The sequence below is a fragment of the Hemitrygon akajei genome, unplaced genomic scaffold (genome assembly GCF_048418815.1).
Source record: "Hemitrygon akajei unplaced genomic scaffold, sHemAka1.3 Scf000160, whole genome shotgun sequence".
NCBI classification, from domain to species: Eukaryota; Metazoa; Chordata; class Chondrichthyes; order Myliobatiformes; family Dasyatidae; genus Hemitrygon; species Hemitrygon akajei.
In genome coordinates this window covers 1,027,208-1,040,386 of record NW_027332046.1, presented here as the reverse complement: position 1 = coordinate 1,040,386, position 13,179 = coordinate 1,027,208, and the positions used below count along the sequence as shown (strand labels likewise).

The 13,179-nt window shown below is 44.7% G+C and overlaps 1 protein-coding gene across 4 annotated transcripts in view; it reads right to left on the bottom strand.

The window, feature by feature from the left end:
* Positions 1 to 2,233: 2,233 nt before the first annotated feature.
* Positions 2,234 to 13,179, bottom strand: part of LOC140724087 (uncharacterized) — a 37,096-nt gene continuing 26,150 nt past the window's right edge. For 2 of the 4 annotated variants that reach the window (XM_073038571.1, XM_073038573.1), the window contains exons 3-4: positions 8,326 to 11,593; positions 2,234 to 3,350 (exon numbers count right to left, since the gene is read on the bottom strand). In XM_073038571.1, coding sequence (XP_072894672.1) covers positions 9,529 to 11,271 — 1,743 coding nt within the window. In that variant the 5' untranslated portion in view covers positions 11,272 to 11,593 and the 3' untranslated portion in view covers positions 2,234 to 3,350; positions 8,326 to 9,528. The remainder of the gene's footprint in view (positions 3,351 to 8,325; positions 11,594 to 13,179) is intronic. The other 2 variants (XM_073038572.1, XR_012098036.1) reach the window with 2 other exon arrangements.

The window sequence follows — 13,179 nt, the reverse complement described above, 5'->3', positions numbered from 1 at the left end:
AGCAGGACACAGACAAATTTGAAGAATGGGCAAAAAAGTGGAAGATGGAATACAATGTTGGGCAATGTACGATAGTGCATTTTGGCAAAAGGAACAATAGTGAACTATTATCTGATCAGGGAGAAGGTTCAAACAACAGAAGTACAGAAGTATATATGAGTCCTCAGGTAAGACTCGCAGGTTAATTTACAGGTTGAGCCTGTGGTAAAGAAGGCAAATGCAATGCTGGCATTTATTTAAGGTGAAGTAGAATCTATAAGCAAGAAGATAATGCTGGTACTTTATAAGACACAACTTAGGCTGCACTGAGAGTATTTGGGACCCATATCTCAGAAAATGCGTGTTGTTATTGGAGAGAGTCCAGCGGATGCTCAAGAAGATGATTCCGGGAATGAAGGGGTTAAGATATGAGGAGCGTTTGCCCGCCTTGGACCTGTACTCCTGCACTGACCTACATTTAATAAATGCGGGTGGTGTGGAAAGGGGTGTTAAATCTCACAGAAATTCACCGAATTTGGAAAGGTGTAGATAGTGTGGTTGAGGAGATGACTTCTCGTATGGTGGGGGTAGCCATAACAGAAGGCACAGCCTCAAAACTCAGGAGCAACCTTTTCGAGTAGTTAAGGAGGATTTTATTTAGTCAGAGTAGTGAATCTGTGGAATTCTCTGACACAGACAGCGGCGGGAGCTAAACTGTGGGTACATTTAAGGCAGAAGCTAATAGTTTGTTGATCAGTCAGGGCATTGCAGGATATGTCGAGGAGGAAGGTGCGTGGGGTTGAGTGAGAACCACGATCAGCCATGATAGAACGCTGGAGCAGACTCGATGGGGCTGAATGGCCTAATTCTGCTCCAATGTCTTATGGTCTTATACTGCTAGTGTCTTACACAGTGAAGACTTTCACAAAATACCTGTTACGTTTGGCCGCTATTTCTTTGCTCTATTACCAAATCACCAGCATCATCTTCCAGCGGTACAATATCAACTCTTGCCTCTCTTTTACTCTTTATATATCTAAACAACTTTTGATACTTGATATTATGGTTCACTTACCTTAATTTTTCATCTTGTCTCTCCCGTGTGTGTTTTTTTAAGTTGTCTCCTGTTGGTTATGTAAAAGCTTTAAAATCGTCGAACTTCCCACTATTTTCTTGCAGTGTTATATGACCCCACTTTTTCTTTTATTTCTTTCAAATTCTGTGGATGCTGGAAATCCAAGCGACACAAACACAAAATGCTGCAGGAACCTCGGAGGCCAGGCAGCATATATGGGAAATGGTAAACAGTCGATGTTTCGCACCGAGACTCTTCATCAGGTCGGGGGGGTGGTGTGGGGAGATGAGACGTCAGAGGAAGCAGAGTGGGGGAGAAAGGGGTGGAAGAAGTGGTAGGCGATAGGTGAAACTGGGAGAGGAGGATTAGTGAAGGAAAAAAAAAACTTCTTAGGATATAATTTCCTTAACGATTCTCGGAAGTTCATTGCTAATGCCTCCACATCTCTTCAGCCACAACTTTCAGTTCTCTGGGGTGTACATCATCTGGTCCAGTGACCTATTTACCTTCAGACAATCTCTGTTTCCCAAGAACCTTCTCCCGAGAACTTTACAATTCTGACCACTGACAACTGTGACTTCCATATTCCTGCCAGTGTCTTCGATAGGAGTGATTTATAATACTTATTCGGTTCACCTGCCATCACTTTGTACCCCGACCCCATTACTACCTCTCCAGCATTATCTTTCAGAGGTCTGATATCCACTTCCGCCTCTCTTTTACACTATATGTACCTGAAGAAAACTGTGGAAACCTCTTTAATATTAATGGCTAGCTCACCTATGTATTCCATCTTTTCCTTCTTTAATTATTTTAGTTGCATTCTGTTTGTTTTTAAAAGCTTCCCAATCCTCTAACTGCCAAGTAATTTTTGCTCTAAGCCCTCTGGTTGGGTTTTATGTTGTCTTTGACATCTGTTATGAGCCATGGTTTTCACACCTTACCTTTAGAATACCACTTCTTTTACCAAGATCCTTCTTCATTGATACCCACATATCTGGAGAATTAACAAGCAAAGACAATAGAAAGTAGTGCAAAATCAGGAAAACCTTTGCCAAAATTTAGTTCAAGGCTGAAACCTGTCAAACAGAGCTCAATAATTAACAAATACAACAAAGGCAATAAACACTTCCATCAATACCAACATTGACTTTTTAATGAAAATATCGCTCTCATTTCATCAGTAAAATTTACAGAGATAAATAAGAAATGACAACATTAGAGAACTCTATTTACACTCAGACCCACGTAAGATTAAACTACCTTGGACAAAAGGAGGAAGAGGAAAAACAAACGAAAAAAAAATCACACAACAGTCAGATAAAACTTCTGTAGCCTTCTGGTAAGCCTCAGGCTCGCTCAGCTCACTTTCTTCTAGGAGGAGCAGTCTTTGCCCCTGCCAAGGTGTGTAATCGAGTGTGTGTGGATGCTGTGTGATGTACCCCACACTGCAAAATAACAGACAGTACACCATATGCAATTAAATAATTACACTTTATAAGTACTTCTGGGTGATGGGTTAGTAGAAATAAATGCAATAAAGGCACCAAGACAGTAACTCTATCAGTTCTGTGCACAAATAATTCGTTGCTCATGAATCAGGTATCTTTTCCTCCAGACGATGTCCTCCAAACTCCACCGACCCTCGAATGGGACCACCCTTAGATGTCGACCAAAATGCTCCACAAAAGTCTGTCCTTGTCCCCTCTCCTCACTAAAGACCCTGGGCCTCGGACTGCCACTTGGGGTGGGTTCAGTCAGCCAGCTTACAGAATTTCTCGGGTCGTGTCTCCTCCCTCTGTCCCCACTGTGCCTTCTGACCAAAGCCTGCGAAAAACAATAGCTTTCACACGCAAGAAAGAATTACATCTATTCAGTTGCTTAGCAACGGCAATCCAAAGTCAAGTAATCTATGGTTAAAACCCAAATATGCTGCTATAGAGAACCCTTTACATCAGCACTTAATATTACAAAGAAGCCATTTTATTAGCCATAGCAGTTAACATGAAAAAGAAACCCCTTACACTTCTAACTATATACTTTCATCAGAAATGAACAGGATTCAACGCTCCTTGTGTGTATATGCAATTGCAATCAGAAATACAGACCAGAAAACTTAAATGAGAGTCTAACTCAGAAAAATAAATTATCAATATGAAAGAAAACATTAACCAGTGGAATGAGTATGACCCTCCAAGGGAGACATCTCAACAATCTGAGCAGACGAGGTGGTGACGAGGAAGCATCGAGCACCTGACTGAGATTTGGAGACCTCTTCCCAGAAACAGAGGGATTCCTTGCAGAAATACAGGACAAGGTGGTTAACAAAACGAATAAAAATATCAGAAATACATACAATACAAACAAACAAGGCAGCAAGTGCAGAAAATGCCATGAGAAACCAGACACAATCTAACACATTCCAGGATCCTGCAGCAGTTTAACTCAATCGGATTACTTATGCAGGTACAATCAAGTGGCATATATCATTCACCAAAATCTTGCTTTAAAATATAAACTCATGAATCACAACCATAACTTCACTAAGGCTCCATAAATTCAAGCCTGATCCAGTTAGGGACAGAATCTCACAATTTATATGATCATCAATAAGTTAATACAGATAGGATAATCTACAGTAAACACCCGGATATAATATTAAAGGATAAACAAGCAGGAACAACTCCCTCAATGGATATAACCATTCTGAACACATACATCTGCCTCGACCAACGGGGCATCTCACCACAGACATTGTTTGTGTTGTTAGTCTGACAACCAAATTATTTTCCGTCAATCAGCTTCGAAATGTTGCTACTCTATCATTTGTTGCCACGCCCCGCTGCTGAATCCCTTCTGCTCATCATACGTTCTTACCCCGACCATCATCCAGAGCCCCAAATTCGGCCCTGAGTGGACCCGCCTGTGGTTTCTCATTCTGCTCCATTGAACATCCAACTAATGGTTTCCTATTCTGCTTTCAGTCTCTAGAGGACAGTGGTGTTTTCTAACAACCCTTTAGAAGCAGGGAAAATGACCCATAATATTGAAATGAACCCTGATTAAGGAGGTTAACTCCCAATGTCATTTTTCCTCAGCCCAGAGATTTGAGGAGCGAAGAACATCTCAGACAGAACTGCAGTCATCTCGACTTCTTCAGTCTGCAGAAAATTCAAGGGGAACCTCTTCACCCACATAGTGGTGACTGTTTGGAACCCATCACCACAGGGAGAGCAAGAGGGGAACAACAGGGGAGGATTTTAAAGGACTGTCATGGAACAGAATCACTGGCCGGGTCCAGCAGGCCTGAGTGCACTAGTTGTGTTATAAATTCACTAAGTACCAAAGACAGAGTTTAAAATAGAACTGATTTATTTGTCACAGATACAGAACCATAGAACACTACCTCACAGTACAGGCCCTTCAGCCCTGCAATGTTGTGCCCACCCATATAATCCCCTAAAAAAAGTACTAAACCCACACCACCCGGTAACCCTCTATTTTTCTTTCATCCATGTGGCTGTCCAAGAGGCTCTGAAAAACCCCTAATATTTTATCCTCCACCAGCATCCCCGGCAAGTCATTCCTGGCAACTACAAACCTTTGTGTAAAAAAACTTACCCCTGATGTCTCCCCTAAGCTTCCTTCCCTTAACTTTGTACATATGCCCTCTGGTGTTTGCTATTCAGATCCTGGCTATCCACCCTATCTATGCCTCTTATAATCTTGTAGACCTCTATCAAGTCCCCTCTCATTCTTCTACGCTTCAAAGAAAAAAGTCCCAGCTCTGATAATCTCACCTCATAAAACTTGTTTTCCAATCCAGGCAACATCCTGGTAAATCTCCTCTGCACCCTCTGCATAGCTTCCACATTCTTCCTATAATAAGGTTACCAGAATTGATCACAACACTCTAAGTGTGGTCTCACCAGAGATTTGTAGAGTTGCAACATGAGCTCTCTACTCTTGAACTCAATCCCATTATTAATAAAGCCTAGCATCCCATAGGCCTTTGTAATCTCCATATCAACCTGTGCAGCGACCTTGAGGGATGTATGGATTTGAAACCCAAGGCCCCTTTTTCCATCCACACTCTTAAGTAACCGACCACTAACCCTGTATTCAGCCTTCTAGTTTGTCCTTCCAAAATGCATCACCTCACACTGATCCGGATTGAAGTCCATCTGCCACTTTTCTGCCCACCTCTATATCCTGCCTATATCCTCTTGTAACCTTCAACAACCTACAGCTCCATACACAACTCCTCCAATCTTCATGTCATCTGCAATCTTGCTCACCCATCCTTCCACCTCTTCATCCATGTCATTTATAAAAATCACACAAGCAAGGGTCCCAGGACAGATAACTGCAGTACTCCACTAGTCACCAACCTCCAGGCAGAATACTTTCGTTTTACTACTACTCTCTACTTTCTTCCTTTAAGCCAATTTTTATTCAAACAAATAAGTTTCCATTGATCCCATGCCTCTTGACTTTCTGGATGAGTCTCTTGTGAGGCTCCTGTCAAATGCCTTAATAAAATCCATGTAGACCACATCTTCCATGCTACCCTCATCAATTTCTTTTGTTCCCTCTTCAAAAAACTCTATTAGGCTCATGGGGCAAGATCTTCCCTTCACAAAGCCATGTTGACTATCCTTGAGTAGACTGTACTTCTCCAAATACTCGTAGATCCTACCCTTAAGAATCCTTTCCAATAGTTTGCAGACCACCAACATAAGATTCACTGGTCTATAGTTCCAGGATTCTCCCTATTACCTTTTTCAAGCAAGGGTACTACATTTGCCATTCTCCAATCCTCCAGCACCTCCCCTGCAGCCAAAGAGGATTCAAAGAGCAAAGCTACTGCTCCAGCAATCTCTTCTCTCACTTCCCACAGCAACCTGGGGTATATCATGTCCGCAGCCCTGGGGATTTATCAATCTTGATGTTCTTAAGAAGATCCAACACTTCTTCTTCCTTAATGTCCACATTGTCCAGCACACAGGCCTGTTCTATTTCAACCTCAGCCTGACCAACATCATTTTCACTTGTGAATACTGAAGCAAAGTATTCACTTAGGACCTCCCCAACCTCCTCCGCCTCCAGGCACATGTTGACATCTTTATCCTTTATTGACCCCACCTTCATTCTTGTCATCTTTCTGTTCTTGATATATGGATAGAACACATTGGGGTTCTCCTTAATCCTACATGTCAAGGCCTTCTCATGCCCCCTTTGAGCTCTCCTAAGTCCTTTCTTACTCTCCTTCCTGGCTACCTTAAATTTCTCATGAGCCCCTCCTGCTTCCTGCTCCATATATCTAACATATGCTTCCTTCTTCCTCGATGTGTTGCCTCACGTGTTTCATCAGCCACGGTTCCCCTTTCCTACCATTTTTCCTTGCCTCAGTGGGACATACCTATCCTGACCCAGCACAAGTGTTCCCTAAACTTCCTTCACATTACTTCTGTGCTTTCACCTTTGTACATCTGTTTCCAATTTACTCTCGCTAGTTCCTGCCTCATCCCTTCATAGTTAGCCCTTCCCCAGTTAAGGACTTTCAAATTTTATCTGTTTTCAACCTTTTCCATAGCTATGCTAAAGCTAAGGGAGTTGCAGTCACTCTCACCAAAATGCTTCCCCACCAAGAGGTCTGTCACCTGACCAGGTTCATTACCCAGAACTAGATCCAATATAGCCTCTCCTCTCATCGGCCAGTCCACATACTGCGTCAGGAATCCTTGATCACACCTGACAAATTCAGCCCCATCAATCCCCCTTGCATTCAGGAGGTGCCAGTCAATATGAGGGAAGTTGAAATCACCCATAACTACCACCCTGTCTTTCCTGCACCATTCTAAAATCTGCCTTCTTATCTGCTCCTCGCTGTCCCAAGGGCAATTTGGGAGCCTACAGACTACTCCCAGCACAGTGATTGATCCTTTCCTATTTCTGACTTCCACCCAGACCGACACAGTGGATACTCCCTCTCCATTTCTATAGCCATGATACTATCCCTGATAGTAGCCATGATACCAGCAATGCTACTCACCTCCCCCTTTGCTACCTCCTATCCTATTCCTTTTAAAACACCTAAACCCCGGTACCTGCATCAGCCAAGTTTCAACAACAGCCACAACGTCGTAGATCCACGTACTGATCCATGCTCTAAGTTCATTCCGTTTATTCCTAATACTCCTAGCGTTGAAATAGACAAATTTCAACCCCTCTGTGGCTACATTTATGTTTTATCGCCTGCCTGTCCTTCCTCACCAACTCAGAACACATAGCATCATGCCCTTGTCCTTCTACTCTAAACTCTACACTCACATTCTGATTCCGCCCCCCCCCCCGCCAAACTAGTTTAAACCCTCCCCAACAGCTCTAACAAAACTGGCCACCAGGTCCCTTTCCAGTTCATGTGCAGCCCGTCCTTTTTGTACAGGTCAGACCTTCCCCAGAAGAGATCCCAAAGTTCCAGAAATCTGAACTCCTGCCTAAAGCATCTACTCTTCAGTCACGCATTCATCTGCCGTGACTTCCTGTTCCTACCCTCTCTGTCTCATGGCACAAGTAGCAATCCTGAGATTACCACCCCTGAGGTCCTGCTTTTTAACTTTTTTCCTAACTCCTATATATGTCATTGGTCCCCACATGGACCACGACATCTGGCTGCTCACCCCCTTTCCTGAGAATGCTGAGAACTCGATCCAAGATATCGCAGACCCTGGCACCAAGGAGGCAACAGACTATCCGGGATTCTCAATCTTTCCCACAGGACCTCTTATCTGTCCCGCAAACTATCGAATCCCCGATCACTACTGCTCTCCTCTTTTCACTCCTTCCTTTCTGAGCTGAGGGTCCAGTTGCGGTGCCAGAGACACGACCACTACAACTTGTCCCTGGTAGGTCACTCCCAACTGTATCCAAAATGGTATACTTATTATTGATGGGAACGGCCACAGGGGTGCTCTGCTCTTTCTGTCTATCCTCCTTCCCTCTCCTGACAGTTAACCAGTTACCTGCCTCCTGACTTTTAGGGATGATTGCCTCCCTGAAACTCTGATCTGCTCCAGCTCCAGTTCCCTAACTCGGTTTGACAAGAGCCACAGCTGGATGCACTTCTCTCAGGTGTAGTCATCAGAGACAACTGTACTGTCCCTGACTTCCCACATTCTACAATTGGAGCACTGGACTGCCTTATCTTCTGCCTCCATTACCAACTCCAAAGATAATGAAATTAATTAAAGAAACCTACCCGGCCTTACCTTACTGGGAGCAAACTCGTCTTCCCCCTCTGCTCGCCAAAACCTCTCAAGCCAAAGCCTCATAGCTCCACTCCTTCACTGGCCGCTCTCCACTCCAGTCCATATTAAACTCAAGTCCCATTAAAGGTGAATATGCAGCAGAAATTCCTCCCATGCACAGTGACCAGGGTGATAACTGGGTGTGGTGAGCAGCAGCAATAATTACAGAGTTCAGCACCGACAGTTACTCTCAAAATAGTGTTCAGCAATGGTGATGGATAAATATCCAGCGAACAGCTTATTGAAACCTTCTCCATGGTATTGTGTCACAAGTGTAACATGTTGCAAGGTTTCACTGCTCTTGTAATGGCCTCTCTGTAATGTTTCACTGCTGAGGTAATGATTTCTCTGCAGCAGCAATGTTAAGGTTATGACCAGAGATAACAGGGTTTTGGAGTTCGGGGCTATCTGATGAGAGAAATGTTGTTCTTTCTTGTCAGTCTGGAAGATAGGTTTTCGTGGACTTTTGCCACGGAGAGATGAGAAGACACGAATGGTGAGAGTGGGCCCTTTTTCTTTGTTTTTAGTTTACTTCACTAACCATATAGTCAAAGTAAGAATTATAAAACTTAATCATTTAATCGCATTTTGTGTACTGTTTGTTATTTCATGTTACTGATTTGTAACATCAAGCAGCATCCACCCAAACGAGATTTCTTAAGTTTGGGCGGGCTGGGAGGCTATCACCCCCAATATTAAGCTGCTAGCTGAAGCAAGAGTTACACAGGGTTTGATGACTGAGTGAATCCCTTCCCACATTCACAGCAGGTGAACGGCCTCTCCCCACTGTGAACTCAATGATGCACATTTGGTTGAATTGGCTGAGAGAAGCTCTTCCCGCAGTCGGAGCAGGTGAATGGCTGCTCCCCACAGTACCTCGCTGGTGTGCCATTAGGGTGGATGACCGAGTAAATCACTTCCCACAGTCTGAGCAGTGAATGGCCTCACTCCAGTGTGAAATTTCTGATGTACCTTCAGATGGGATGACTGAGTGAATCCCTTCCCGCAGTTTGAGCAGGTGAACGGCCGCTCCCCAGTGTGAACTCATCTATGTATCTTCAGTTAGGATGACTGAGCGAATCCCTTCCCACAGTCTGAGCAGGTGATTGGCCTCTCCCCAGTGTGAATTCGCTGGTGGACCTTCAGTTTAGATGACTGAGTGTATCACTTCCCACAGTTTGAGCATGGGAACGGCCTTTCTCCAGTGTGAACTCGCTGATGTAGCTTCAGTTCGGATGAGCAAGTGAATCCCTTCCCACAGACTGAGCAGGTGAACGGCATCTCCCCAGTGTGAACTGACTGGTGTCTCAGTAGATGAGATGATTTAGTGAATCCCTTCCCACAGTCCGAGCAGGTGAATGGCCTCTCTCCAGTGTGAACTCGCTGATGTACCTTCAATTCAGATGACTGAGAGAATCCCTTCCCGCAGTTTGAGCAGGTGAACGGCCGCTCCCCAGTGTGAACTCGCCTATGTATCTTCAATTTGGATGAGGAAGTGAATCCCTTCCCACAGTCTGAGCAGGTGAATGGCCTCTCTCCAGTGTGAACTCGCTGATGTACCTTCAGTTCTGATGACTGAGTGAATCCCTTCCCACAGTCTGAGCAGGTGAATGGCCTCTCCCCAGTGTGAACTCGCTGGTGTACCTTCAGTCTGGAAGAGCAAGTGAATCCTTTCCCACAGTCTGAGCAGGTGAATGGCCTCTCCCCTGTGTGAACTGACTGGTGTCTCAGTAGGTAAGATGATTTGGTGAATCCCTTCCCACAGTCTGAGCAGACGAACGGCCTCTCTCCAGTGTGAACTCGCTGGTGCACTTTTAGTTTAGATGAGCAAGTGAATCCCTTCCCACAGTCTGAGCAGGTGAATGGCTGCTCGCCAGTGTGAACTAACTGGTGTACCTTCAGTGTGGATGACTGAGTGAATCTCTTCCCACAGTCTGAGCAGGTGAATGGCCTCTCCCCAGTGTGAACTCGCTGGTGTACCTTCAGTTCAGTTGACTGAGTGAATCCCTTCCCGCAGTTTGAGCAGATGAACGGCTGCTCCCCAGTGTGAACTCGCCTATGTATCTTCAATTTGGATGAGGAAGTGAATCCCTTCCCACAGTCTGAGCAGGTGAATGGCCTCTCTCCAGTGTGAACTCGCTGATGTACCTTCAGTTCAGATGACTGAGTGAATCCCTTCCCGCAGTTTGAGCAGATGAACGGCCGCTCCCCAGTGTGAACTCGCCTATGTATCTTCAATTTGGATGAGGAAGTGAATCCCTTCCCACAGTCTGAGCAGGTGAACGACCTCTCTCCAGTGTGAACTCGCTGATGTACCTTCAGTTCTGATGACTGAGTGAATCCCTTCCCACAGTCTGAGCAGGTGAACGTCCTCTCCCAAGTGTGAACTCGCTGGTGTACCTTCAGTCTGGAAGAGCAAGTGAATCCCTTCCCACAATCTGAGCAGGTGAATGGCCGCTCGCCAGTGTGAACTAACTGGTGCACTTTCAGTTTAGATGAGCAAATGAATCCCTTCCCACACACTGAGCAGGTGAACGGCCTCTCTCCAGTGTGAACTCGCTGGTGTACCTTCAGTGTGGATGACTGAGTAAATCCCTTCCCACAGTCTGTGCAGGTGAATGGCCTCTCCCCAGTGTGAACTCGCTGGTGTACCTTCAGTTCAGATGACTGAGTAAATCCCATCCCACATTTTGAGCAGATAAACGGCCTCTCTCCAGTGTGAACTGACTGGTGTCTCAGTAGGTGAGATGACTTAGTGAATCCCTTCCCACAGTCTGAGCAGGTGAATGGCCTCTCTCCAGTGTGAACTCGCTGATGGACCTTCAGGTTCGATGAGCAGGTGAATCCCTTCCCACATTCTGAGCAGGTGAACGGCTGCTCCCAAATGTGAACTCCCTGGTGAGCCATTAGGTCAAGTAACCGAGTGAATCCTTCCCCACAAGTTCAGCAGATGACAAGCCTCTGCCCAGTGTGAACTGACTAGTGTGTCCACAGTTGGAATGACCAACTGAATGCCTTCTCAGCCACAGAACAGATGAATGGCCTTACCCAGTGTGAACTTTCTGATGTATGTTCAGTTGAAATGACCGAGTGAATCCCTCCCCACAGTCTGAGCAGGAAGGTTGATCGAGTGAATCCCTTGCTCCTCTTCTTAAGTATCTGGACAGAGACCGCAAAACTGGCATGCTAGGTTCAAGCTCCCATAGACAAATTCCTTGTCATTTTTAACCTGTAATCATATTAACAAAATCCATCAGTGGGTGTAGGACAACATTTCAGATGAGATCACTAGAGTTGTGAAGGTGTGATCTGGCATCACACTGTTACAGTGAAGTTCAATCCAAATTGGAGAGAGAAATCATTTTTAACTCGGCACAGTGCTGGTATCTGGAATGACCAACAAATTCTCTGATGCCCTTCCTGTCTCTATAAGAATGGGGCATTTCTGCCATCTCCAATCTGTGACCTGGCTCAGTTTGACTCTCTCTATTTGTATTATTCCTTGTTCCCACTGAGCTGCCTGGGTGCCTGGCCCCACAATAACTGAAACACTCTCACACAAATAGCCGGTAGTGCATTTCACGCACCCACCACTCTCTCAGTAAAAAACTTACCCTTGACATCCCTTCGGTATCTATTTCCAAGCACCTTAAAACTATGGTCCCTTGAGTTCGCCATTTCAGTGCTGGGAAGAAACCTCTGGCTATCCACATGATCAATGCCCCTCATCATATACATCTAAAAAAAAAGGCTCTAAACATAAATAAGGAAATTATACATTGCTTTGAGGATTTGTTTGAAGTCTACAAAATTATGGGCGTATAGATAGGGTAAATGCAAGCAGCTTTTTCCACTGAGGTTGTGTGGGATGACAACCAGAGGTCATGGGTAAATGGGGAAGGTGAAAATTTAAAGGGAACATGTGGAAAAGCTCTTCACTGAAATGGTCGTGAGAGTGTGGAATGAGATGTCAGCACAAGTGGTGAATATGAGCTCAATTTCACCATTTAAAAGAGGTTTGGATGGGAGCCTGGATGGTAGGGGAATGGAGGGCAATGGTCCCGGTGCAGGCAGTTGCATTACACAGATTAAATATTTGTTCCGCATTGCAAGATGGGCTAAATCGCCTGTTTCTGTACTGAATTTCTCCATGTTTCTATGACAGAGAATCTGGACAAACTTGTTTGGAAAACTGTTTTGAAGGGAAAATTGGTAGGAGTAACAATGCAGCAGCAATGGCTGGAGTTCTGGTAGCAATTCGGGAGATGAGTGATCGATACATCCCAAAGAAATGGAAGCATTGGAGAGGCCGGAGGACACAACCGTGGCTGAAATGAGAAGTCAAAGCAACATAAAGGCCAAAGAGAGGGCAAACAAAAGAGCAAAAACTATTGGGAAGCTTTTAGAAACCAACAGAAGTCGACTAAATAGAAAGTCAGATGAACTGAGGGCTTGGAATTATGATATTGTAGTCATTAATGAGTCTTGGTAGCACTCAACAGTCTGAGGCATTTAGAGGAACAAAATATCCGGGGCCTCAATATCTCTTGAAAACCCAGGTTCCCTGCACCAGATACCTTTCAACTTATATTTTGGCAGGCACATACAAACTCCACACACTCAAAATTTCCACTTCTGAAGGCCTCCCACTTACAAGTACTCCTTTGCCAGGAAACAGCCTGTCCCAAACCACACTTGTCAGATTCTTTCTGTTACCATCAAAATTGTCCTTTCTCCAATTTAGAATCTCAACCTGTGCTCCAGACCTCTCTTTTTCCATAGTTACTTTGAATCTCATGGCAATATGATCACTAA